At 30.9% G+C, this 24883-nt stretch overlaps 1 protein-coding gene and 1 long non-coding RNA gene across 3 annotated transcripts in view; one reads left to right on the top strand and one right to left on the bottom strand.

The window, feature by feature from the left end:
* Positions 1-3493: 3493 nt before the first annotated feature.
* LOC129906894 (uncharacterized) overlaps positions 3494-24883 on the bottom strand; it is a 34565-nt gene continuing 13175 nt past the window's right edge. Inside the window, exons 2-6 of one of the 2 annotated variants that reach the window (XM_055982958.1) lie at positions 13496-13755; positions 13161-13358; positions 12947-13099; positions 7694-9206; positions 3494-3716 (exon numbers count right to left, since the gene is read on the bottom strand). In XM_055982958.1, the coding sequence (XP_055838933.1) occupies positions 3697-3716; positions 7694-9206; positions 12947-13099; positions 13161-13358; positions 13496-13744 (2133 nt within the window). In that variant the 5' untranslated portion in view covers positions 13745-13755 and the 3' untranslated portion in view covers positions 3494-3696. Of the gene's footprint in view, positions 3717-7185; positions 9207-12946; positions 13100-13160; positions 13359-13495; positions 13756-24883 lie in introns of those variants that run through there. The other variant, XM_055982909.1, reaches the window with a different exon arrangement.
* LOC129908274 (uncharacterized) lies at positions 13586-14933 on the top strand. The gene is made up of 3 exons (XR_008771254.1): positions 13586-13695; positions 13932-14176; positions 14232-14933. It is a non-coding gene; the product is annotated as an uncharacterized LOC129908274 (long non-coding RNA).

The raw sequence follows: 24883 nt of genomic DNA on the forward strand, positions 1-24883 counted from the left end.
GTATTAAGCTTAAACCGCAAAGAATATTAAATTAAAAAAAATTACTGTCAAAACTGTTGTTCCGATAAAAAGTTAAAAATCGAGAAGTATTTTATAAAGATATGAAATTACTGGAAATTTATTTGTATGTGTGTGTGTGGTGTTGCAATTAACTCTCACCTGTACAATTTTTCACAAAAAAAAAAAATTTTAATTCAGGAACCAGGATACCAGGAACAAGGCTACCGGCAAGTTGAAATTTTGAGCCGGTGTACAAGATGATGCTGCTTTCGTTTGAACTGGTATTCTAGTTGGGCGCTGATGAGTTTCAGGATTTTGCGCTGATGGCGTTGATGCAGCTTGTTGTAAAATGAGGCAAGTTTTTGTTTCGGAAAAAAACTTGGAAAAAATGTTGACAAGTTATTTGTTGGGAGAAAAAAACTTGTAAAAAAAAATGGCGGCAAAGTTATTTATTCCAAAAAAAAAACTTTGCGGAAAAAAAATGTGTTGCAGCGTGTCTTCTTTGTGAGATGATTGGTAAAACCTTTTGTGGCGAGCGGTTGCGAGGCGGTGCCTGCTTAAGCACCTGTATGCGCTTTGGTAGCAACACTGATCGATGGCGACAATCGTTGGTGGTGACGACGGAAGCGTTGGAAATAAAAGTGGTAGCAGCAATGACGAACAGATGTGGTAGTGGGTGGCAAGCAACGACGGTTAGCAACAACAACTGGCAGCAAACAGCAATGAGCAGCAACAACGGTGGGCAACAATAATCGGCAACCGCCAAAATGGGCGGTAGCAAGAGCAACAGCAAGCGGTAGCAACAGCAAGCGGTAGCAACAACGAGCGATGGTGAAAATTTTTGTGGCAACAAATGATGAGACGTATTTGACTGTGCAGTGACGCTTGGCAAATTTATTCGTGAAATTTTTCTCGAAAATGCCTGCACAAAAATGTTCTTGTCGTTGGTGGCACTCGATATAAAAAAATGTTGTTGAAACTCGCTGGCTTTGTTGAAAAACTTTCGTTTCAATTGAAAGCGTGGTGTTGTATGCCGTTATAACTGTAGCGTGTCCTACAACAGTTTTAAAACTGCACTTTCTATATGCGGCAAATGGCGTCGTCTCGATGGCGAAGAAAAAAAAATTTGATTCGGGGTCACCAATATAGCACGTGTTGGATTGCTATTCCTTTTTCCTTTCTCGACGACGAAACACTTTTTATTTTTTAAGATTTTTATTTTACTTATTCTTAATAATACTTTAACAATATAATTTAAGTTAGGTTGGGAGCAATATTGCACCAGCACACAATTTAATAGTTTTTATAATTTAATTGAAAATTGAAGTATGAACTGCATGAGTGATGAAATGGAAAGCGAATGAATGAATGAATGAATGACAGACAAAAGTTAATTATCAAGAAAACAAGATTGACAGTTGGTTTTTTGTTTTCGTTAAGTTGTTTTGGTGAGCGTTCAGAAAATGAAACTTAAAGTTTGAAACAGAAGTATGCGGTTGCGTTCGCGTAAACGATTTAAAATCGCGATGCGATTTTATTTTGGAGTGTTATAAAATGTTTTATTTTATTTTATAAAATGTTTATTTTATTTTATATAATGTTTATTTTATATTATATCCACCACAATGTTTGTGTCCTTGATGTATGGGGCTCAACCAACAAGCTTCTCCACCCAGCTCTCTCCTTAGCTCACTGGTTCCAGTTTCAAACGCCAAGTTGATTGAGGTCCCCTTCTACTTGCGTGCGCCACCTTAGACAAGATCTTCTTCTACTGCGCTGTCCTTCTAAGTTGGAGTCAAAAAAAACTTTCCGGGTCGGAGCATTGTTGTTCAGGCGCTGCACATGACCTAGGCATTTATTTCGAGTGTCGTTCAACTTTCGATGCGATAAAAGTCGATCGAATCGATAAATATCTATTTTGGTATTGTGTATCTCTTTCGACAAAAATATTCGCTATTGTGAACTATAAGCTAAGCTCGATTTGAGTCGAAAGCAAAATTCTAAACGAAAAAGATCGAACGATAAAACGAAAAATTTCGTTTGCAACAGAATTTCACAACACCAAAATTCATTTTCGATGATCGATTTTCGACAAAAGTCGTCTATCGATAAAGATTCACAATACCAAAAGTCATTTTCTATGATCGACAAAAGTCGTCTATCGATAGACAAACGACACTTGCAATAAGGGCCCTAGCCATCTCAGTCGCCGCACTTTTACTCATTTGGCTAGGTTAGTGTCCTTGTACAACACGTACAGTTCGCTGTTGTATTTTTCTCTCTCTCCTAACCATCAATGCAGACGGGATCAAAAATCGCTCTAATGTCCATTATAAAAAAAATCGGTTAGGTGCTAAAAGAGAAAATCCTGACAAAGACAACCGATATTAAAAAAAAAAATACAACCCACGTTGGGCGCCATTTCTAACAAAGTCCCTTGTTGTCAGTAAAATAAAAGAACAAGAAAAAAACACTTGATATATTCTGTTACTTTTAAATTTATCAATTGTTATCTATATTTGTGTTCTCATTTACGAAATAGTTAATTTCACAATTTTATTTAATACCAATTTATTATCTATTCTTCCAACTTATATAAACAAAATAAGATAACACGAAAAAAAAAAAATAAAAATATTGCAAAGTACAAAAAAAAAACAAAAATAATAAAAGATCATGCATTGTTGTCTCCCTTTGTAAATTAATGCATGTCATTAATTTTGAATTCCTTTTATTTCTCATCTTTTTAAATTTTAATTTAAAACGCAAATATAATAAATTATTTTGTTCCATGTTTTATTAAAAAAAATTTTTTTTAAATAAAAATTAATTTTTTTAGCATTAAATAATATAGGCAAATTTTTCCTCCTCCTTATCAAATACATATTTACACACTCCAAAGGAAAAATATTACAAAGTAAAAGAAAATAATAAGTAAAATCAGAGAGTTGTGTGAACAAAACATTTTGATAGCTACATATACAAATACAAAAATTGGCAGTCAGGTATTTTATTTTTGTTTTTTTTTTTGTATAAATTTTGTTTGTTAAATTTGCCTTTATTTTTTTTTGCATACACCTGATTAAATTAAATTGATTCTCATCTAAATAACTCACAAAAAAACAACCAAAAACAAATTAAAAAAAAAAATAACTAAATATTCAAACAAAAAAGGAATGTTAGATAATATACCTATGTTGTTTTGTGATTTATCTTTTATTTTTGTTGTTGTTAAATTTGTATTTGTATCTAACTAAAATTAAATTCAGTTTTTTTTTTTTGTTATAATTGATTTCATATATGTATATATTTTGTTTTTTTATTTACACGTCAAATAAATGAAAAAATGAAATTAATAAAACACCATAGTGCGTTGTTTTAATAATAATTTTTGTTGTTTGTTTCGTTTTTGTTTTTTTTTTTGTAATTATTAACTAATTTTAATTTTTAAATACATTTATAAATAAATTAAAGTTAAACAAATATATATATATATTTATAGATAAGGTTTTTTTTTTTTTTTTTTTTTTTGTTCATTAAAAAAAGTTTGCTAATATAAGAAAACATTAACGAAAACATATCAGTTTTCAGTTCATCTTTTTTTTTTTTGTATTCCCTGCTTATGTTTAAATGTAGTAAAATTCTTTTTACATTTTTGTTTTTTGTTTGTTTTGTTAGTGTGAACAATTTTGTTATTCAAATAAATTGTCGCCTATCTATAAAAGATAATTGATTAAATTAGAAAATAATAATTTTAATAGAAAAGAAATTGCTTTTGTTTTATTGTAGTAGTAGTAGTAATTAATTATGTAGTAGTAGTGGTATTAGTAGACCTATATGCTATTTCAAATTTAAATTAAGAAAAAAGCTCTTACGGATGCGAGGAACTATATTATTTTATTTAGGTTTTTATTTTTTATAGGGTTTTGTAATAAGGGACATTTCATTTATCATTTGGTGTTACAATATGGAGTAATACAAAATTTTGTGATTTGTTTGCAACTACGAACTTGGCTATTTTAATTTGATTTAACTCTATCAAAAAGTCAAGTCTGAGGGCGAACTGTGATCAAGATGGATTCCATTTCGCATCCATCTCTTAATTTGACTCTGATGACTCAGCTATGCTTTGATAAAAAAGGTTTGGGATATTCCAAAGTAAAAGTTGTGACAGTTGAAATCCATGCTTGGGGATATACCCTAAGTCTTGTTTTTTAAATTTCTTAATTTGATTTAATTTCCCTTCAAAAATTATTCATAAGATTTAGGTTATAAGAGACTTTCCATTGAGTTGTGCGATCAATCGTTTTTAAAACCGCTCAACAAATTTTGTTCTAATTGTTCAAATGCGAACAAAAGCCCTCCAGAAAAAAGGGAGAGAATAATAGAAGCTTTGTATTTTATAGGATAACGTTGACTATCTTTTTCTATTGCTTGAACTCCATGATACTTTGTCTTCCATAGGAAACAAATTTTAAGATCCCAAAATTAAATTAAAACTTATAAACTTATCCTTAAATTCAATAAGGTTGCTTGTTGTTAGAAATCGCGTCTATTGTTTTCGGGACTACTTACAGTTGTCAATTGAGGAATCTGCTGGGAATCTGGTCTGACCATCAAAATTTGATGTCGCCGACCTACAAAGTATGGTCAACTTTTAGTAGTTAGTTAGTGTCTAGTATCTCGCAAAGTTAAATATATTTTACGCAGCTGTGACAAAAACAGCTTTTACCTTAGTATTAACCGTGCATTAACCGCTGCATGCAACCAATGCAGCGGTTCCAAAACTGTGAAATTAAAATATAATAAACTTTAGTGAACAGTGCAACCAGAAGGTGTAGTATGTTCAAGTAAGTTATTAAGTAAGATTTCGCTTTCAGAAGTTTTAGCAAGATATAGGTATACTTTTTTGTACATGAACTTGCTAGTTACTTATTTTTAACATGGTTGGTAAAAAAAAAGATTCTCAACTATTTCGATTGATTTTGTGGCTAAAATGAAATGTGGCCGGAAACCTTTGAGAATACTACACAATTATTTGAGAAAAACGAGTTCAAAGAAGTGAAATGGAAACGGTTTGAAAAGCTTAGGTAACAAAAATTCGATTTTGTTAAGTGTAATTTAGGGACTTTTAAATAAATTCAACGGAAAGAGTCATCGTGTAATAGCTGACTTTTGATAGGATGAAAATTTAAAAGCAGCCAATCATTCATAAATCACGACTTAGGAGTGCACTCAATGGTCATTTCAGGTAAGTCTGTTAAATAAAGATCAAGTTATCAGCTAAAATAATAAAGATAAGCAGAAAATGCGGATTATCATCGAAACTAAGTTCAGGCAGGCTTCGAAAAATTAATTTGGAAAAAAAAATATTCATGTCAGGGTTTAACTGGGAGGAGATTTCTTGAGTGAGAGGCAACCGATTCAAACAAATAGACATTAGTCTGAGACGCGTTTTGATATCAGAGATGAAAAATCTCGGAAATGGTGCTGGTTTTTTTGTAGATTGATTATATTTTTCAAGAAATTATGGTATACAAACGACTAATTAAAGCAACGTACTATCCATTGCATAATACAAATCAAATGGCATTTTTCAATGAAGGTACAAAAAATATTGATATTTTTCGATTGTATGAGATGTGAAATTTTTGCAGTGATGTGCTAGATCTAATATAAATCTTCTGTTGACCTGAATGATGGTTTCTTTGCAAGGTTATGAATCACTAGAAGTAGCGATTACAACGGAATGTATTTAATTAATTTATTTAAATATTCACTTTTATTGCTATTGACAACTATCAATTGATAGTTGATGAAAGTTAAATTTGGATATCTTATTACTTAATTAACAAACGTTTTGAAAACAGAATGATGCAAACCGTTGTTAATGGGAAATAAATTGAAAAATTCTATCAAAAAGTTTTTTCATAAATTAGTTTTTAATATAACAAATTTCATAATTTAACAACACTCAATTGATATTTGACAATCGCAATGAACTTGGTCAAAAAGTGACACATCAGAGAAAAAAAAAACAGATTGAATTAGTTTCTCGACACTCGAAGTTTAAATCACATTACCTGCGTTCCTTGAGGGCATTTATCTACTGCAAAGTACTTAAAGATGCTTTCAACTACTATTTTTCTATTGAAAAAGTAGTTCAAAGCAGCTTTTAGTACTAAGCAGTAGATAAATGTTCCATAGGAACGCAGCTTAATTTTAAAGTTCCACTTAAAATAAAAATAATTTTTATTATTTTTGTTATTTTTTCTTCGCAGCTATTAACGCTTACTCATACAGAAAGCAATACGAAAATTTCCTTAAACTAAGCTTTTTAATTTCGTGGAAGGAAGATCTCAAAAAATGTAGCAGGGAATTGCATTAAACCTTGAAATTTTCAACGGCGAGGTCCTGTAGAGATTTTTAACATCTAGCCAAACAATTCTATCATTACAAAAAAAAGTTTCTCAAATATTTGGCCTTATCAAGGTAACCGTCAGAGCGGAAAATTTTCCGATTTCATAGGAATAATGCTTCGCGGTGAGCTTTCGACAAGAAAAACTCTCCGATTCGTATGAAATCGGACAAATTTCCGTTTCAACGGATACCTTGATAAGAAACTCTATAACGTAATTTTGTTTTTGATTAATTTTCTGAAAACGCTGATCAACCAAATAATACTGATTACTTGTGCCTTATTGAGAGTGTCATTTGTGTATTGATTCACAACTAGTTCATATTAAAGTTATGGTTAAAGTCTATCTATCTTTTGAAATAATATGATGGCATTTTTTTCTATTTAGTCAATAATTAATTCTTTTCCAAATAGTAGAAATATAAATATAAATTAATAAAACAATAATTAAGAAAAAAAATTAAGAGAACATGATGCATAGTTTTGTGAAAAATCCTTAACTTTCAAATAATTTTTAACGTCAATTGTTAAATTTATATACCATTAAATAAGTCCATATTATATAAGAAATGTCTTAAATCAAAGAAATACATTAATATTGAATTTTGACAAAATTATGGGTTTCGGATTTAAACAAAATTCTTTAGAAAAACCATAATAATAAGAAAATAAGCAATGATATTTTATTTAAATTAACATAAACTTAACTAGAGAAATATTTTTTTTTTTTTAATTTTGAAAATAAATAATCTTATAAATATTTTTGTTTTTTTTTTTTTTAATCTCAGCTTGTAATAATTTTTTGTTTTTGTTAACTGTTCATACATTTGAAAGCTTTTATTTAGACATCATTTTCATCAAGACTTTTCATTTTTTCTCATACAAAAAAAAAAGTTGGAAGAACTGTGTATTTCTAGATCAATACTAAAATGGTTGTAAAGTCACTAAAATATGACCTTATCTATGCTTCATTGTTATTCAGATTGTTTTCATTCTTGATGATTATAATTTGTCCTAAATCAACATCCGTTATAGAAGCTTTTCTCTTGTCAAGCATCAACAAATACATTTTGTTTGTTATTTTGTTTTTAAAGCAAATTATGTATTACATCAGTATTTATGATGTCAAGTCTATTGATATAACCCGGCTAGCCGAACCAAATGGCATTAATGGCAAACTTCTTGAGCTACGTTCACTACCACTACTACCACCACTACCACTTACCGTTTTACTACTAACACTAACACTATTACTACTACTATTATTCAACGTACTACTTATTGTAATATTGTTCGCCGCTATTGACGCCGGATACCAGTCAGAGTTTTTCTTTTTCGTTCTTGAACTGGCCTCATGGTGGTTTTCCTCGTTTTGATAACTACTACTCACTATCAGGTCATTGTTGTTGTTGTTATTATTATTTATGTTGGCCGCAACGCTTGTTGTTCCAGCAATCGTCGCCGATGGTGTTGAAAGGAAGGAATTGATAGAAATTGGTGTCGTTGTGTAATTGGAAAATATGAACACGGATGGTTGAAGAGGTTTTGTAGCGATAATTCCAGTTGCAACGCTTCCTCCATTTTGTGTTGTTGGTGATAAGAGAATGTTACCTTCGTAGCGTTTGATGGGTGATGGAGAGGGTGAAGGTGTAAGTGGTTTGTTGTCTTCTTTTTTCATCACCACTCGATGACTGTTATGGCCATTTTTGGAGTGTGTTGTAGATGTTGCCGCCGCCACGACTGTAGTCGAAGAGCCCAACATAGGTAAACTGTGTCGATTCGATGATCCACAAATACTATAAACATTATTTAAAGGCTCACGTGGAATTGGCGTTAGAGTGATCTCAGAATTAAGGCGATGTGGAAAGTTTTTAATGGTCTGCTGCGTTTGAGATTTGTTGAGATGAGATCTTATACTACTACTGTCTGGAGTGTGTACGCGCTGTATTTTGGCCAACTGTGTGTCACCCTCATCGCCCGAGGAGCACAAGTCAATTGTGTCGACAATTATTTGTGTCGATGGCGAGGATATCTTCCAATTCGAAGATCTAGATGTGTCGCGGGTTAATTTGATATTAAGCTTATTCGAGAAACTTGTACGTTTGCGTTTGATCATTTCCTTGTCGGTGATCTTTCGCAGTCGTACAGAGATCGGACGACATCGCTTGATAAGCAACGAATTTAGGAACATGAAATTCTCTGTGCGTTGTCGTTGGGAGAATTGCCGTCGAGGGAACATATACGTGTGTATTGTGTAATCTGGGGGCTTTTTAAATGTACAATGTGTTACGGGGGCTGTGTATTTTTTATCGACGAACTTTGGTTTGTTAGCGCCTTTGGCGAGGGTGGGCGCATAACAGAAACGTTCCATTCGATCCAGTCGTTCCATGAGGTAGTCTTGTGTCATTAGGGTTTTTGAGGTCTTTATTAGGAGCTGTCCGGCCGGCGATGATAGGGCTATTGTTGGACAGCGTGAAAGTGAATGCACAGCACGATTACGTCGCGGTAAACGTTTGAGTTTATCCATAGCAGAACCTGAAGTGTTGGCGTCTTTGGTTGCAATTATGCCGCCGCCAGCTGAATTCATAGGGGATGATGAGGAGGAGTCTTTTGATGCTGTATGGCCACATTCTCGGCTTTGTAAATTAAAATTTAATAAAAAGCCTATACGTAGTTCATTGTTTTCAGTCGTGTTTAGTGATAAATTATTAATTTGATTGTCTTCAATAGGTTCCGGTGAGTCACAAATTATGACATCATCATCCAAATTACATGTTTTCTCGTGCTCCTAAAAAATAATAAAATAAAAACCAAACTAATTAATTTTATTTAATAAAATTTTGTAATTATGTTTTCTTTAACAATTATTTTAAATGAGCAAAAACTGAATGTTTGAAAGTCCCTAAAAACGTAACCCCGCTTAACGTCTATTCTTCCTTAAGAGTAAACAAAACTTGTATGTCATTTCTTCTCTAAATTCTTCAGAATAAAAAGTTTCTATAATTTAATTTGAACCGCTTACCATTTTGTAAAGTCACCTAATAAATACTGATTGTATTTCAAAATCAGTCATCCTTTTTAAGAGCAAATTATAATAATTACAAAATCAAAAGGATAACAAAGCGTAGACAAAAAAAAAAATAACAAAAACATACATAAGTTATTGTTTGTGTTTTTGAAAAACAATGACTCACCATCAATAATGATTTTATGGTATCTTGCAAACTTTTTTTCGCATGTTTCGAAAGTGATTTTTGGCTAAGTTTTTGGTAGTAAGATTATGATCCAAGTAAAAAGTACTCTACTAAGAGTACCGTTTTAGTCCAGAAAAATGTTCTAATTTATCCATTTATTTATATGAAATTTAATACAAAAAATAAATTTGTGAAAAAGCAAAATTTACGCGTCACTCACAAATGTATCTCTTCTCTATTAACAGAAAGACCAAAAATACAAAGAACAAACAAAAATTACAAAAGTGCTTTTTTGGCATCACCTCAATAACTTCCTTTACTATTGCCTAATTTGCAATTGAAGGAGATGGGCCGATGGATACGAATATTTTTTGTTAATTTTAGATGTTATTTTTAATTTCTAATCCCTCTCACCTCTACCCAAAAAATATTCATCTTTTTATAAAAAATTTAATTGACTTACATAAATGACCTCATAAATTAACATATACCTATTTCAAATGAGAAAGAAAAAAATAACCCTATTGGGGCGCCATCTAACGTCAAAATTAGGGTTTTTTAATTTATTGTTTTGAAATAGTTTATACACTTAGGAACTTTATTTTCGCAAAACTGTTAAATAATAAACACCCTAGTGTACATATGTAGGTAGACTTAAATTTATTTGGAGTGTTTCGACCCCCAATGCCTCCTTTGGTCCGCCACACTATAAAACTGTGCTGTCAAAGGGTGTTAGTCGTGTTCATAAAGTCAGATCTGCGATCGGACTAACTTAGCCCAACTGCAGTTCTGCTGTTCATAAACGTCAGTATGTCGTCAACATCGGGCAGATTGCGCAGCCAAAAATCAAGAAATTTCTAAATCGTGTTTTTTGAGATAATGAGTTTATATTAAATTTTTTTCGTATTAGGGTGGCTCTAAAAAATGTTATCTTCTACAGTTGCTTGAAGAATTCCAAAAAAATCAACGTGGATATTGTTTTGACCAAATTATCGAAGAAAAAAAAAATTTCCATTAGGGTGGTTCAAACTTTTTTTTTTTTAATTAATTACAAAAAATTTTTTTCACTGCAGAGAAAGTTTGTAAAACATGGTTTATGAAATATAATGTAAAATTGGGGTAGGTATTTTCGAATTAGGGGGCTCAGAAAAATGGTATATTTAACATTTACGCTTGGAATTCAACCAAATTCAATTTAATTAATTCGGCATGAATTCAATATTACTATAGCAAAAACGCACTTAACAAACTTTCTGTGCACTAAAAATCATTTTTTTTTTCAAACGCATAAAAAAACTTTCTTGAACACCCTAATTAAAAATATTTTCTCCATAGATAATTTGTTTTAAATGTGTGAACGGTGTTTTTATTATTTTTTTTTTTAGAAGAAAGTATTTTTTTTAGCCACCCTAATGTAACACGGTTTACAAATTTTTCGTGTTATTAAAAACAATTTTTTCGGGAACTGAAAAAGAAATATTTTTTTGCTTAAACAAAACTCATTCTGTGGTAATTTTTTTATATTTTTTTTCTGACGTTTATGAACACTCAGTGACTGCTGAAAATTGTACCAACGCGGGCCTGCAAACATTCTGCAGAATTGGTGTGTTCATTAATGCAGCAAAGCAGAAAGACGATTGGACTGACGCAGATTTCCGACGTTTATGAAAACACCCAAAGTTTCAGCTTGATACGATGATTAGAATTTGGTAAAAATTGATTTGGGGTTTTTGGACTCCCAATGCTTTTCCCCTGAGGCTGTCATCTCACTTGCTCACATTATGCTCGTGAGTTTCTAAAAAATATCAAGCAACAAGCAGGATTTCATGTTTAAAGTGATTCTTCCAATCCGTTTACGCACGATATACATACATTTATAAAAAGACATTTGAATTTTTTTATTAAATAACTTTACTTTATGTAACTATAGTTTTTTCTTATATAACATAATACTATAGTTATGTAAAGTTATTTAATAAAAAAATTCAAATGTCTTTTTATAAAAGTATATCATGCGTAAACGGATTGGAAGAATCACTTAAAACATGAAATCCTACTTGTTAATTGATATTTTTTAGAAACTCACGATATAATTTCAAAGTTTTTTTTTTAACAAAAAAAAAAAGTGGGTATATTGGTGGGTATAGCGGTCTGAGACCTGTGAAATACATTATCACTCCACTCATAAGGCTTGGGAGTAGCACCTACAATTTCTTGTTGTTCTTTAAAGATTATAAAATCTGATTTTATAAAACTTTTTTTGAACATGATTTCATAACAGGTAGTCGTTAAGTTACGAGTGAACTTAATTTTTCTAGCTTAATCAATTGTCTTCTCCTCCCCTACTCTTGCATATTATGCGGTAAAAAAAAGAGCACGTATACGCCACAGTGCGTGTTGACAAGGTGCAAATAATGTGACTTACAACTTTGGCCTAGATGTTAAAACACTCTAATCGAACCTAAATAAATACTTGCACTCAATAATTGAACAAAATGTTGTCATCAGTGTTAATAGATAAACAGATAAATAAAATCCTTTTAAATAAAAAAAAGGGCAAGGTTTTAAAGTGATACCCCTGTGTGAAATCATAAATTTTTTTCGAGTGCTGTTCTAAAGTAAAAGTTGGGACTTGAGGTTTTTTTAGACATTGAAAATGGCTCAGGAGATAAAAATATTTTGAAAAATAAATTTTTCTCAAATATTGAACAGTCATAAAAGAATTGTAAAAAAAAAACAAACATTAATTCTAGACAGGAGTGAAAAAATAGGGGTTTTTCACAAAAACGCCATTTAATCGAAAACCGTAAAGGTTTGGTACTTCAGAATATTTCGTTTGGCTCCTTACTTTTGGGACACCCTGTAATTTGTTCTTTAATTTTTTTTCACAAAAAGCTTAAATACTATTGCTATAAGAGCAAGTACGTGCGACCAAGTCGTGCATTTTATATGATATGAAAAGGTTTAAACATTCTACTTTACCTCTTCAAATGGAGCAGTCATTTTTCAGTTTGTTAGTTCTTTGCCATTTTATTTGCCGCTGCAATAAAACCCACATTAAATCAATGTGAATTTTTGTTTATTTTCATTTCCTTCTTGGAAAGATAACAAAACATAATAACAAAATCCTCCTCCGAAAGATAACATATAAAAAAAAAAACAACAACAGTCGCATAACAATGATCTCATTTTTTGCATTGTCCTATTTTGCCCACGTCACATTTAATTCGGTGACACGTCTACTGTTCTATCAATAGAATATTTTCGCTACAGACTGCTAGGTAGACTAAAAAAAAACATCTGACAAACATATTTGTTTCATAAATAAACTTACCACAATGGCTTCCTCTGAGTACAATTCAGCATCACAATTATCACAGAGATAAATATCAAAGGGCGCTGGCTCAACCATCTGCTGCTGCTGTGAGTTAAGCTTAGATTTTTGCTGTAGCAGGCATTTTCTAATTCGTTGTGGCTGATCATAAGACTGCAAAATGAAACAAAAAGTTAAAATAAATGCAACAATGTACAAAGTTTTATGTGTATACCATATTCTCATTCCGAAATGTTACCAACAGCTTATTGCTCCGCCTGTCAAACAATGACGTCGTTGAATTATAATTATTGATAAATCGTAAACTAGCATGTTCGTAGGCAGCTAAATCGTTACAGAATCTCAGCAAAAATACACTTTTGTGAAATTGATAACAAATGACGACAATCTCTTTCATTTTTTCCAGCCAGTTCTGTGAGGGAAAAATCAAAATGTTTAGATAACGATTTTGTAGTAAAATCGTAGACAGGAGTATTTTTTTAAGTAAAGATTTTTACATAATATTTGATTGTTTGTTTTATTATGTCATTATTTTTTTTACAATCTTACCCCAGTGAATTTTTTTGGTTTTGTGAATGGTATCGTGTAGGCAACATTTTCTGGCCACCATTCTGGTTCGCTGTAGTCGATTTTGCCTTGTAAATTGATATGTCCAAGGGAACATTGCACCATGAATGGTATAAAGTTCTCTAATTGACTTTCAGTGATCTTTTCGAGTGCAGTTGGGTAGCCATTGGCAAATAAGAGAGGTAAGTTTGAGATCATATTGTGCTGTTGAACCTCTTCAATTTCGTCCATTTTAAGTTAATCTGTAAAATTTTATTTTAATTTTAGATAATTTGTAATTAAAATTCTGGGTAAATTGAAAATAATAAACAATCAAAGTACATTATAAAAAATAAAAATTCCTACAGTGGCATTCATTATCTTATCTTAACTCCAATCGAACAAGCAATCTTTTACCTATGTTTTTTTTGGGAAAAAGGAGAACGAACGGTTGTGGAAATAAACAAAACAAGAAAGAAGCATTTTAAATGGCAGCATTTTGTCCCTGAATTTGGACAGGTAGATGAACAAAGTTAAAAATATGTGCACACGTTTTAACATGGGAAAACCCACAAACCCAAATAACATCCATAAGTACCACAGTTTTTTCGTGTGCTCAACTATCGATAAAATATATGAGTTCAGGAATTAAAGAAGGAAAAATATATTTTTTGTACTATTAAGGTAAGAATTAAAGCTTAAGAAGGAATTAATAATGAAGAATTGTTTATTACTACAGGAAAAATAACCATTTCACGATGTATTCGCCTACGTCAAATGTGTGATCTTTCCTCAGTTTGTGGTTTGCAGTTAAAACAGGATTGATAGAAATAAGTTAAGCTATAACGAAAATTGGCTACACGTTTGTTGAATCCTCATTGCTGTTTAGAATTTATAGAGCTTACCATGAGCTGCCGCTGAAGTTTTATATTCAGAGTTGATATTCGTCAGCGATCATTACATTATCAGTAAGAAAGATAAATAGTAGACAAAAGCGAACCCTGGGGTACACTTACATTTATTTGGTGAACATATTGAATTTAGAAGAGATTTGTGTATGGCTTTTTCATACTTGCAGGGCAGCTGCTTGTGTAATCAATTTATATTGAAGGTTTTGAATGAACAATTGAATTTAGATTAGAAACATTTTTTTATTCTAATTGTATGGTTCAAAAGCACAGTTTGTAAACTAAGGAAGAAGTTCACCGAAAGCTTCCGTATGTAAATGCTGGTGTAGATCTCGTTTAGTGCAGAAATACTTAATTTATTTTACTGAACTAGTCCCTTGAATTAGTCGAGCCAACCTTTAGCTGTGTCCCCTTGCCAATTTTACCGGAAAAAAAGTCGATTCCACTGTATAGTTTACACATTAATTTTTCTTGCGGTATATGTAGGTACTACATGCATAATACAGGGTGCCTCCGCCTCAAATGAGGCACAGTTTTAATTTGTCCCAAAGCTTTTTTTTCTGCGGACAACCGTTTCTCCGCAATTTTGCATCAAACCCAATTTTGTTCGTTTTGTAAGTTGTTTATTTTTTTCACTTTCATATCATTTTATTCAAAAACGTAGTGCTACAAAAAGATGAATCAGTTTTTTTTTTATTAATTGTATCCAAAAACAAAGATCATCAAAGCCCAAATAAAACTTTAAAAAAAACTACCCTGTTACAACTTATCTTATATATATAATTCTCCTGTGCGTTTGTTTGTGAGCCTACTCCTTCTAAACGACTGGACAGATTTTTCTGAAATTTGGTGGGTGTGATAAGGTCCATCAGAGACAGGTTTTGTTTCATAATTGGACCCGGTAGGTGGCGCTGTTGTCGAGTTGTAGGAAAATTGCATATTCTGAACGAACGACTGGACAGATTTTTGTGAAATTTTGTGTATGTGATAAAGTCCATCCGAGACAGGATTGTTTTATAATTGGACCCGGTAGGTGGCGCTGTTGTCGAGTTTTAGGAAAATTGTATATTTTGAACGAACGACTGGACAGATTTTTGTGAAATTTTGTTTATGTGATAAGGTACGTCCGAGACAAGTTTTTTTTATAATTGGACCCGGTAGGTGGTGCTGTTGTCGAGTTTTAGGATAATTTCATATTTTGAACGAACGACTGAACAGATTTTTGTGAAATTTTGTTTATGTGATAAGGTCCGTCCGAGACAGTTTTTTTTTATAATTGGACCCGGTAGGTGGCGCTGTTGTCGAATTTTAGGAAAATTGCATATTTTGAACGAAAGACTGGGCAGATTTTTATGAAATGTTGTGTATGTGATAAAGTCTATCCGAGACGGGTTTTGTTTCAAAATTGGACCCGGTAGGTGGCGCTGTTGTCGAGTTTTAGGATAATTTCATATTTTGAACGACCGACTGAACGATTTTTGTGAAATTTTGTTTATGTGATAAGGTCCGTCCGAGACAGGTTTTTTTTATAATTGGACCCGGTAGGTGGCGCTGTTGTCGAGTTTTAGGAAAATTGCATATTTTGAACGAAAGACTTAGCAGATATTTATGAAATATTGTGTATGTGATAAGGTCCATCCGAGACGGGTTTTGTTTCAAAATTGGACCCGGTAGGTGGCGCTGTTGTCGAGTTTTAGGATAATTTCATATTTTGAACGAACGACTGAACAGATTTTTGTGAAATTTTGTTTATGTGATAAGGTCCGTCCGAGACAGGTTTTTTTATAATTGGACCCGGTAGGTGGCGCTGTTGTCGAGTTAGGAAAATTTCATATTTTGACCAGACTGGGTGCCAATTTGGTTCTGTGAAAACGTGAATCGAAAAAAAAAACTTTTTCATTTTAGCTTTCAAACACTCTTCACTTTTTCGATTCATTTGAAACGAAAAACGATTCTCATCCTATGATATCACAAATAATTTAGTGAAAAAAATATATATTTATATGAATATTTTTGATGTTTGTTTTCATTTTTTCACAGAACGAGAATAAAATGAGTGAACAAGTGAAAAGCTTTTCGTTTCACTTATTCACAGAACCAGAATTGGCCCCCTGGAGAGATTTTTCTGAAATTTGGTGGATGTGATAAGGTCCATCCGAGACAGGTTTTGTTTCATAATTGGACCCGGTAGGTGGCGCTGATGTCGAGTTATAGAAAAATTTCATATTTTGAACGAACGACTGAACAGATTTTTTGTGAAATTTTGTTTATGTGATAAGGTCCGTCCGAGACAGGTTTTTTTTTATAATTGGACCCGGTAGGTGGCGCTGTTGTCGAGTTTTAGAAAAATTGCATATTTTGACCAGACTGGAGAGATTTTTGTGAAATTTTGTGTGTGTGGTATGGACCCAGTAGGTGTCGCTGTTGTCAAGTTATAGTTAAATTCCATATTTGAAGTCCGAATGACAGTAGATATAGATTTTTATGAAATTTTGTGTGTGTGTGTGAGTGTGTGATAAGGTTCGTTCGAGACAGGTTTTGTTTTATAGTTGGACCTGGTATGTTGTCAAGTTATAAGCAAATTCAATATTTGGGGTTCAAAATCGCTCATATTCAAGGGTAATAAAAACAAACATGAATTAACTCTTTAAAATGTTAGTCCCGCAAAGAAAATTGTTTACCATCAGTATATCTCAATTAAATTTATGACTGCATCTTAAAATTTGTTTAAGTTGTTTCAACTACCATTAATACAATTTCCGCATAAAAATCAAATGATTTATTTTTTTTAAAGAAATATTTCGACGTATGTATGAATAGAATTAAGACGAAATCTTTTCATTTTTAATCGTTTTTTTTAAGATTTTATCCTATTGCTATTGTTTCGTTTACTGGCTCCAACATTACTCACACGGTAACGGTTTAGAAACGAACAAATACAAACTTCAATGAAACCAAAATATGTAAGAGAGAGAATACTATTTTTAAAGTGGATTAAAAATGAGCGTTGAAAGTGGATGCTACATTCCGCAAATAAAAATTTTGGAAGTTAAAACGAAAGTCAACAAAACAAAAACAATGGTTGTTTGTATAGTCGGTTTACGGACGATAATTTTACGTGATAACGTCATAAGAAAACAGGTTGTTTAAACAAAAAAAAAGTAAAAAGATCGTTTTTGGTGTTGGAATTCCAGGCCTCTGGTGCAAAACACAAATCATTAACAGTTTCACAAAAGAAAGGGAGAATGAGTCATATTTTTCTATAATGGCAGGCGGGATTCATCGATTTAGGCACTTTTTGCAAAAAAAAATAAGAAGTGAAACCAGAGCCAGTTTTTGTATATTTGTGAATTATATAACCTTTATTGGTTGAATAAATTCCGATAAAAATTTGTAATAGCTGTCAAACAAATGATTTGCTTTGTTTAATATTTTAAACAGTTTTACATATGTATGTACCTATGTGTAATGGGAAAAGGTTAACACATTACAAAATCAAAAATTGGAAATAAAACTTGGAAAAGGGGGAACGAAGTCCGCCGGGTCAGCTAGTTCCGTATATAAGGTGAGATCGTAATATATTTTAACAAGAATTAAAGTAAACAGGAATTAAAGTTAACCATTTTTATTTTTTGCTTGAGAAAACATTAAATTTTATTTAATAAATAACAAAATAAAATTAGATTTGCATGAACCTACATTTAGCCACTCCAAAAAAGTACGTATACGCCACAGTGTACGTGGATAGGGTGCAAACTATTTGAAGTACAATATTAGTCTAGATACACTTACACACCTTAATGAAAATAAAATAAACACCTGCACTCAATAAAAATCAAACTCAATAAAAAACAAAATGTCTTAGATACTTAGTAACCAAAAATCCTTTTCAAGGAAGTCACAATTCTGTAAAGCACTTATTATTAAAGCCCAGTTTATTTCCTTAAAAAATAAATTTTTTTTATAAAAAAAATTACTGAAAGTAATAAAAAAAAATAAACAAACTGTGTGAATGTATGTATATATAAATATAAAATGAAAATAAAAACACATTAAAAAATTTTTTATATTTGTATATTTTAATTTAATTTTATTTTATAAAATTTAATTTTTCACAACATTTAATTATTATTTTTATTGCGACGCGTTTCGGTTTTTTAGAAAACCATCATCGGGCTCAATTATTCGACTTTGGTTGAAAATATTCTTGACAACCCAACAACCAAAGTCGAAGAAGAAAATATAATTAAGTAAAGAACAAATATGTAGATAAAGCTCAGAAAAAGTGTAATTCATTTAAATTAATTTTGTGTAGGTCGTTTCAAATCAAAAGTCCTGACTCTGAGTTTATTTTCTCCCTTCCAATAAAATTGAGAACAAATAAACAAAAAACTCAATTTTATTTGCTCATTGCGACAAATCAACTCAAAAATAACAACAAATCATGCTTGTTTGAATGAAAGAAATGCTAGAGAAAAAAAAAAAATCATGTGTGCAATTCACACGTGGTAGAAGTGAAACCTTAAAAAAAAAATAGAAAAAATCTACCTATTTTTATTCTATCACCTTCAAATCCATGTTTTTTATATGACAACATATATAAATTTTATATCATCTGAAAGCTTATTGTCTAAGCTTAAAATATATATGTATATCGATTAGATCTATGAGACATCTACAAAAAGAGCTAGAATTTTTTGAACTCGATCAATTTCCATCAAGAAAAGCGAAAAACACGTATTTTTAACTTCTCACGCTATTAAATCCATTTTCTTCCCTAACAACCTATAACAACCTACACCATCTGAAAGCTTATTGTCTTAGCTCAAAATATATACATATATCGATCAAGTCTATGAGACATCTACAAAAAGAGCTAGAATTTTTTAAACTCGATGAAATTTCATCAAAAAAAGCAAAAAAAAACATTTATTTTTATGTTCTCATGCTATTAAATCAATTTTTTTGTTTGACAACCTATAAAAAATTTTATACCATGTGAAAGCTTATTGTTTCACCTTGTATAATGATGCATAAATCTTATTTCAAAGATGTCTACAAGAGAAGTTAGAATTTTTTAAGTCAACCATGTCAAATTTCCAGACTGAGATTACGGTACTTCCTACACTGGTAGCTGGTCATCGCCAACAGATCTCCACAGGTGTTTTGAGGTATTTTTCAATTTTTTTCAATTTAAGATTGTGTAACTTGTAGAGCACGTATGATGTGTGATATATCAAATAAAAGGTTTTGTTATCAGCATGCGTATTAAAGTTAAATCAAATTTGTATGTGCACTAGATCAAAAGATATAACGTGTGTTGGAAAAGAACATCTTTTTACCGTTATCTCCGAATTTTGAATATGAAATTAATTGAAACTTTGTACAATTATAATTTATTTAATTACCTATCTACAGTACAAATTTCATTCATCTATCTATTAAAACAAAAAAGTTATAACAAGTTGAAGTCGTGTCGCGTTTTCGTTTCATCTTGTTTCAAATCACTACGATACTAAAGAAGTTTTCACTTCAAAAATAAGCAAACGAAAAATCTGAATTTGTTTATTAATGATTTCTATGGTGACGACTCCAAAATAATTGAAAAATAAAAATAAGATATTTACTGCCCAATTATACAAATGAAAAGATGTGAATAGAATTTTAAGTTATGAATTGCTATCATATAAACTGGACATTTCTGGTCCATCTTCACCAAGTCCTATAATAATATCTTCGGCAATGTTATCCCAACTGCCTTCAAATGATAAATAATTAAATAATTGTATGTTTTTTGTATTGTCCGCGGATATCGAGTGATGCAAGCCCGGGAGACTTGCCTCCGCTTTCTGAGGCTAACCCAGTGAATCTCACAGACGGATCAATTAATTAAAATAGGGATATCAAGAACTGTTCTTCATTATTTTATCGTAATTTTAGAAAAGTTCAGCTGCCTCATAAATGCTTCCTTCCAGTAAGCAAATGAGTTGTTTTTATTTTTGCTCAATTTTCCATGGGACTTTTGATTTGAAACGACCTATAATTAAAAATTAGTTCTTTTTTTATTCACTCAGTTTCTTATGTTTTTTAATTACTTTCAGTTTTCTTTTTTATAAAAAAAAATTGAGTTTGAGTTTTTATTGAGTGCAGGTGCTTATTTTATTTTGATTAAGGTGTGTAACGTGTAAGTATTAAGGCCAAAGTTGTACTTCACATTGTTTGCATGCTATCCACGTGCACTGTGGCGTATACGTGTTTTTTTTTGGAATGGCTAGAAAATTTAGGTTCATGCAAATCTGTTTTTATTTTATTATTTATTAAATAAAAATTAATTTAGCAAAAAAAAAAAAAATGGTTAGCTTTTATTGTCGTCCTTGTTACAATGAGCGTGTTTTTTTGGCAAAGTTATCCGCAGTAGGATTTCCCAAATACCAAACCTGGACAAAAATTTATATGAAAGGGAAACATAAACTTATACACTTCATCAAAATTCTATCCGCAGCATGGTTTAGCTTCTACTCCTATCGGCAGCTGCGTGTTGTTTTTGTAATGCATGTAAAGGCCAACTGCGGATACGGATATCAATGCCGAAAAAACACAGGTAATATAACCCGATCTATGTTACAACTCACCCTATATGCGAAAAAAAAAACTAATTCATCTTTTTGTTACCCTATGTTTCGCCAGTTTCTTTCCAGCTTCCTCAGACGTTTTTTATTTTTATTTGACTAATATAATCAAAATATAATAGCAAATTAGATTCTTTAAAAAATACCTACATCATCGGTTTAAGCAAAAGTGTTAATTTTAAACCCGCTCTCAGATTTTATACAGTGAAATTATTCTTGTTGCTTTGATTACCAAAAACCAAAAGAGTTTATGCAAATGTTCAGGGTAAAAGGGTGTTTGTAACTGGTATGAAAAATTACATTTTATAGTTTTGAAGTATACCAAAGTTAGCGGAATTATAGTATTGAGATACATATACAGGGTAGGGTGGGTCAAAAAAATCGAAATTCTTTTTTTTGAATTGGTACTCTGAAAAATCGATTGCTAGACCCCTCTAGAATATACACACCAAATATGAGCTCTTTATATTAATGAGAAGGTCCTCCGCTTTGCAATTTTCCATTTTTACATCAAGCTTCTACTAAAAAAAAATAATTTTGTTATTAATTGACTTTTTAGCAAATTTCTTTTCATATTATTGTAGGAAATTGAACGCTCTACAAAAAAGGCCTTATACACTTTTTTCGTTTATCTAACCGTTGAATAGATATTTGAGGTCCAAAAATCGAGAAAATCTTTAAAAATTCGTTTTTTGTTCTTAATTTTGTAATAAATTGAAAAATTATAATGATCAAACGCGCAAGACATATTCTTGTTGGAAATTGATTGCTCCACAAAAAAGGTCTTGTTAACTTTTTTCATTAATCTAACCATTCTAAAGATATTCGAGGTCAAAGTTAAAAAAAAATATAAAAACATTTTATATTTTAAAAAAATTTCTAATTCACTGAAACTTCATTCTTTTCAAATTAGCAAGATATATTCTTGTAGGGGCTTAAACGTTCTACAAAAAATTCCTTGGAATGAAATTGATTGCTTTAACCGTTTAGAAGATATTCGTATCCAAACCAATGCTCACTGATTTCAATAGTTTTCTTATGACCCGTATGCATTGCGATTTGGATACGAATATCTTCTAAACGGTTAAAGCAATCAATTTCATTCCAAGGAATTTTTTGTAGAACGTTTAAGCCCCTACAAGAATATATCTTGTTAATTTGAAAATAATGAAGTTTCAGTGAATTAGAAATTTTTTTAAAATATAAAATGTTTTTATATTTTTTTTTAACTTTGACCTCGAATATCTTTAGAATGGTTAGATTAATGAAAAAAGTTAACAAGACCTTTTTTGTGGAGCAATCAATTTCCAACAAGAATATGTCTTGCGCGTTTGATCATTATAATTTTTCAATTTGTTACAAAATTAAGAACAAAAAACGAATTTTTAAAGATTTTCTCGATTTTTGGACCTCAAATATCTATTCAACGGTTAGATAAACGAAAAAAGTGTATAAGGCCTTTTTTATAGAGCGTTCAATTTCCTACAAGAATATGAAAAGAAATTTGCTAAAAAGTCAATTAATAAAAAAATTATTTTTTTTTTAGTAGAAGCTTGATGTAAAAATGGAAAATTGCAAAGCGGAGGACCTTCCCGTTAATATAAAGAGCTCATATTTGGTGTGTATATTCTAGAGGGGTCTAGCAATCGATTTTTCGGAGTACCAAGTCAAAAAAAAAAATTTTCGATTTTTTTGACCCACCCTAATACAGGGTGTCCCAAAAGTCAACGTCGAAACGAAAAAGGTAAATAGGGTAGGTGGTGACTGTTATCAGAAAAATAATAAAAAAAAAAATCGCAGCTATATATTTTGTGAGTTATGGGCATTCGAAAAAAAAAAAATAACGAAAAAATGGTCAGCCTTTGACGGTTTTTCATGTACCGTGACTACAAATCTTAAGTTTTCTTATTTTTTCTTTTGTTACGGAACCTTGAATAACACTGCTTCCAAATGCATTCAAAAATTTTAAGTCAGCTGCATCAGTTTTAAAGCAATTATTACTTTTTTTCCCAACTAAGTATTACAAAATTGTACATGACTCTAATTCAATGAACCGTAGTGTAAAAAAAATGCACTACGATGTTTCGGCAAGTTACTTTAGTTCAAGTTGGTGTGTTCAATTCTCTTTTCAAAATGGTATAACATTGTTGAGAATATTCCATAAATAACCGAGATAAATTTTATTTTCTTAAGAAATCCGACTTTTTTATTAGGTAATTTTTCCATATTATTTAAGTTTTTGTATTCTGAAAGGTTTTGAAAGGGTTCAAAACTTAAATAATATAGAAAAACTACCTAATAAAAAGTCGAATTTCTTTAAAAAAAAATTATCTCGGTTATTTATGGAATATTCTCAACAATGTTATACCATTTTGAAAAGAGAATTGAACACACCAACTTTTAAGGTAACTTGCCGAAACATCGTAGTGCATATTTTTTACGCTACGGTTCATTGAATTAGAGTCATGTAAAATTTTTTAGTACTTAGTTGGGCAAAAAAGTAATAATTGCTTTAAAACTGATACAGCTGAGTTAAAATTTTTGAATGCATTTGGTTGCAGGGTTATTGAAGGTTCAGTAACAAAAGAAAAAAATAAGAAAACTTAAGATTTGCAGTCACGGCACATGAAAAACCGTCACAGGGTGACCATTTTTTCGATTTTTTTCGAATGCCCATAACTCACAAAATATTTTGCTGCGATTTTTTTAATTATTTTTCTGATAACTGTCATCACTTACCCTATCTACCGTTTTCGTTTCGACGTTGACTTTTGGGATACCCTGTATAAAAACAACTCTTTTTTTACTATGCTACCATAACTAAAATTTTAACCATAACTAAAATTTTAATTTTAGTTATGGAATTCAACTTTTCATTCTTCTTAAAATAACAGCTTTTCAACTGCGATAATTAAAAAGCTTTTTGAGTTGAAGTGGAATTTGTGCATACCATTGCGGAATCAGTAAGGCAACCTCTATAAAACGTGACAATTATCTTTCCGAGTATATTTTTCAGATATAAATAGTTCAAACATTTTAATTGTCACCTATTACACTGGCCAACAATTTTCAACTTTATAAAATTTTCCAGAAAGATTTATATCAAATTTTATAGATTTGGGTTCAGTTAGCTCAAAAATAATATTGGTTTCTTTCTAGCAGCTCTAGTTTTTGAAATATTTGGGGGAATATTCATACTAATTTTTAAGTTTTCCTTAATTTGAGCGTTTTTTTAAATTTTACAGAAAAATTTATTAATGTATTTGAGGTCAGTAAGATCACATTAATTTTTTTCTAGGAGCTCTATTTTTTGGAATATTTTAGTTTTCCACATTTTTGGGGTAATTTCGTACTTATTTTAAAGTTATGCTTATTTTAACTGTTTGTTAACATTTTCCAGAAATTTTCTTATCGAACCTAATGCATTTCGGTTCAGTAAGTAATAAAATAAAAATACAAAAAAACTAATGTTATTTTAGAAATCAGCACCCTAAATTTAGTAAAAAATGATAAACAACGGTCTGGAAAATTTTTGTGTGTTGGGCAGTGTTATTAAAGTGGAGCAGTTAGAGCCGTTTTAGAAAAAATTAGCTCTTCCATATTTGTCATATGACAGGTACCGTTTAAAAAAAATCACAACAAAAACATAACTGTAATAAAAAGCCAAGTTCTCCTATGTCAAAATTATGCTGATTGTTCTCTTGACAATTTTTCTTTTAATAACCGATTTTTAAAGTTATTGGAAAAATTGCCAAGTAAACAATCAAAATTTAACTGATACGAATTTAAAACCAAACTTTTGAACTTGATATCTACACTTTTACATCTCAGTCCTTTTTGTGACAGCATATTTT

Source organism: Episyrphus balteatus, chromosome 1, assembly GCF_945859705.1.
Source record: "Episyrphus balteatus chromosome 1, idEpiBalt1.1, whole genome shotgun sequence".
Classification (NCBI taxonomy): Eukaryota; Metazoa; Arthropoda; class Insecta; order Diptera; family Syrphidae; genus Episyrphus; species Episyrphus balteatus.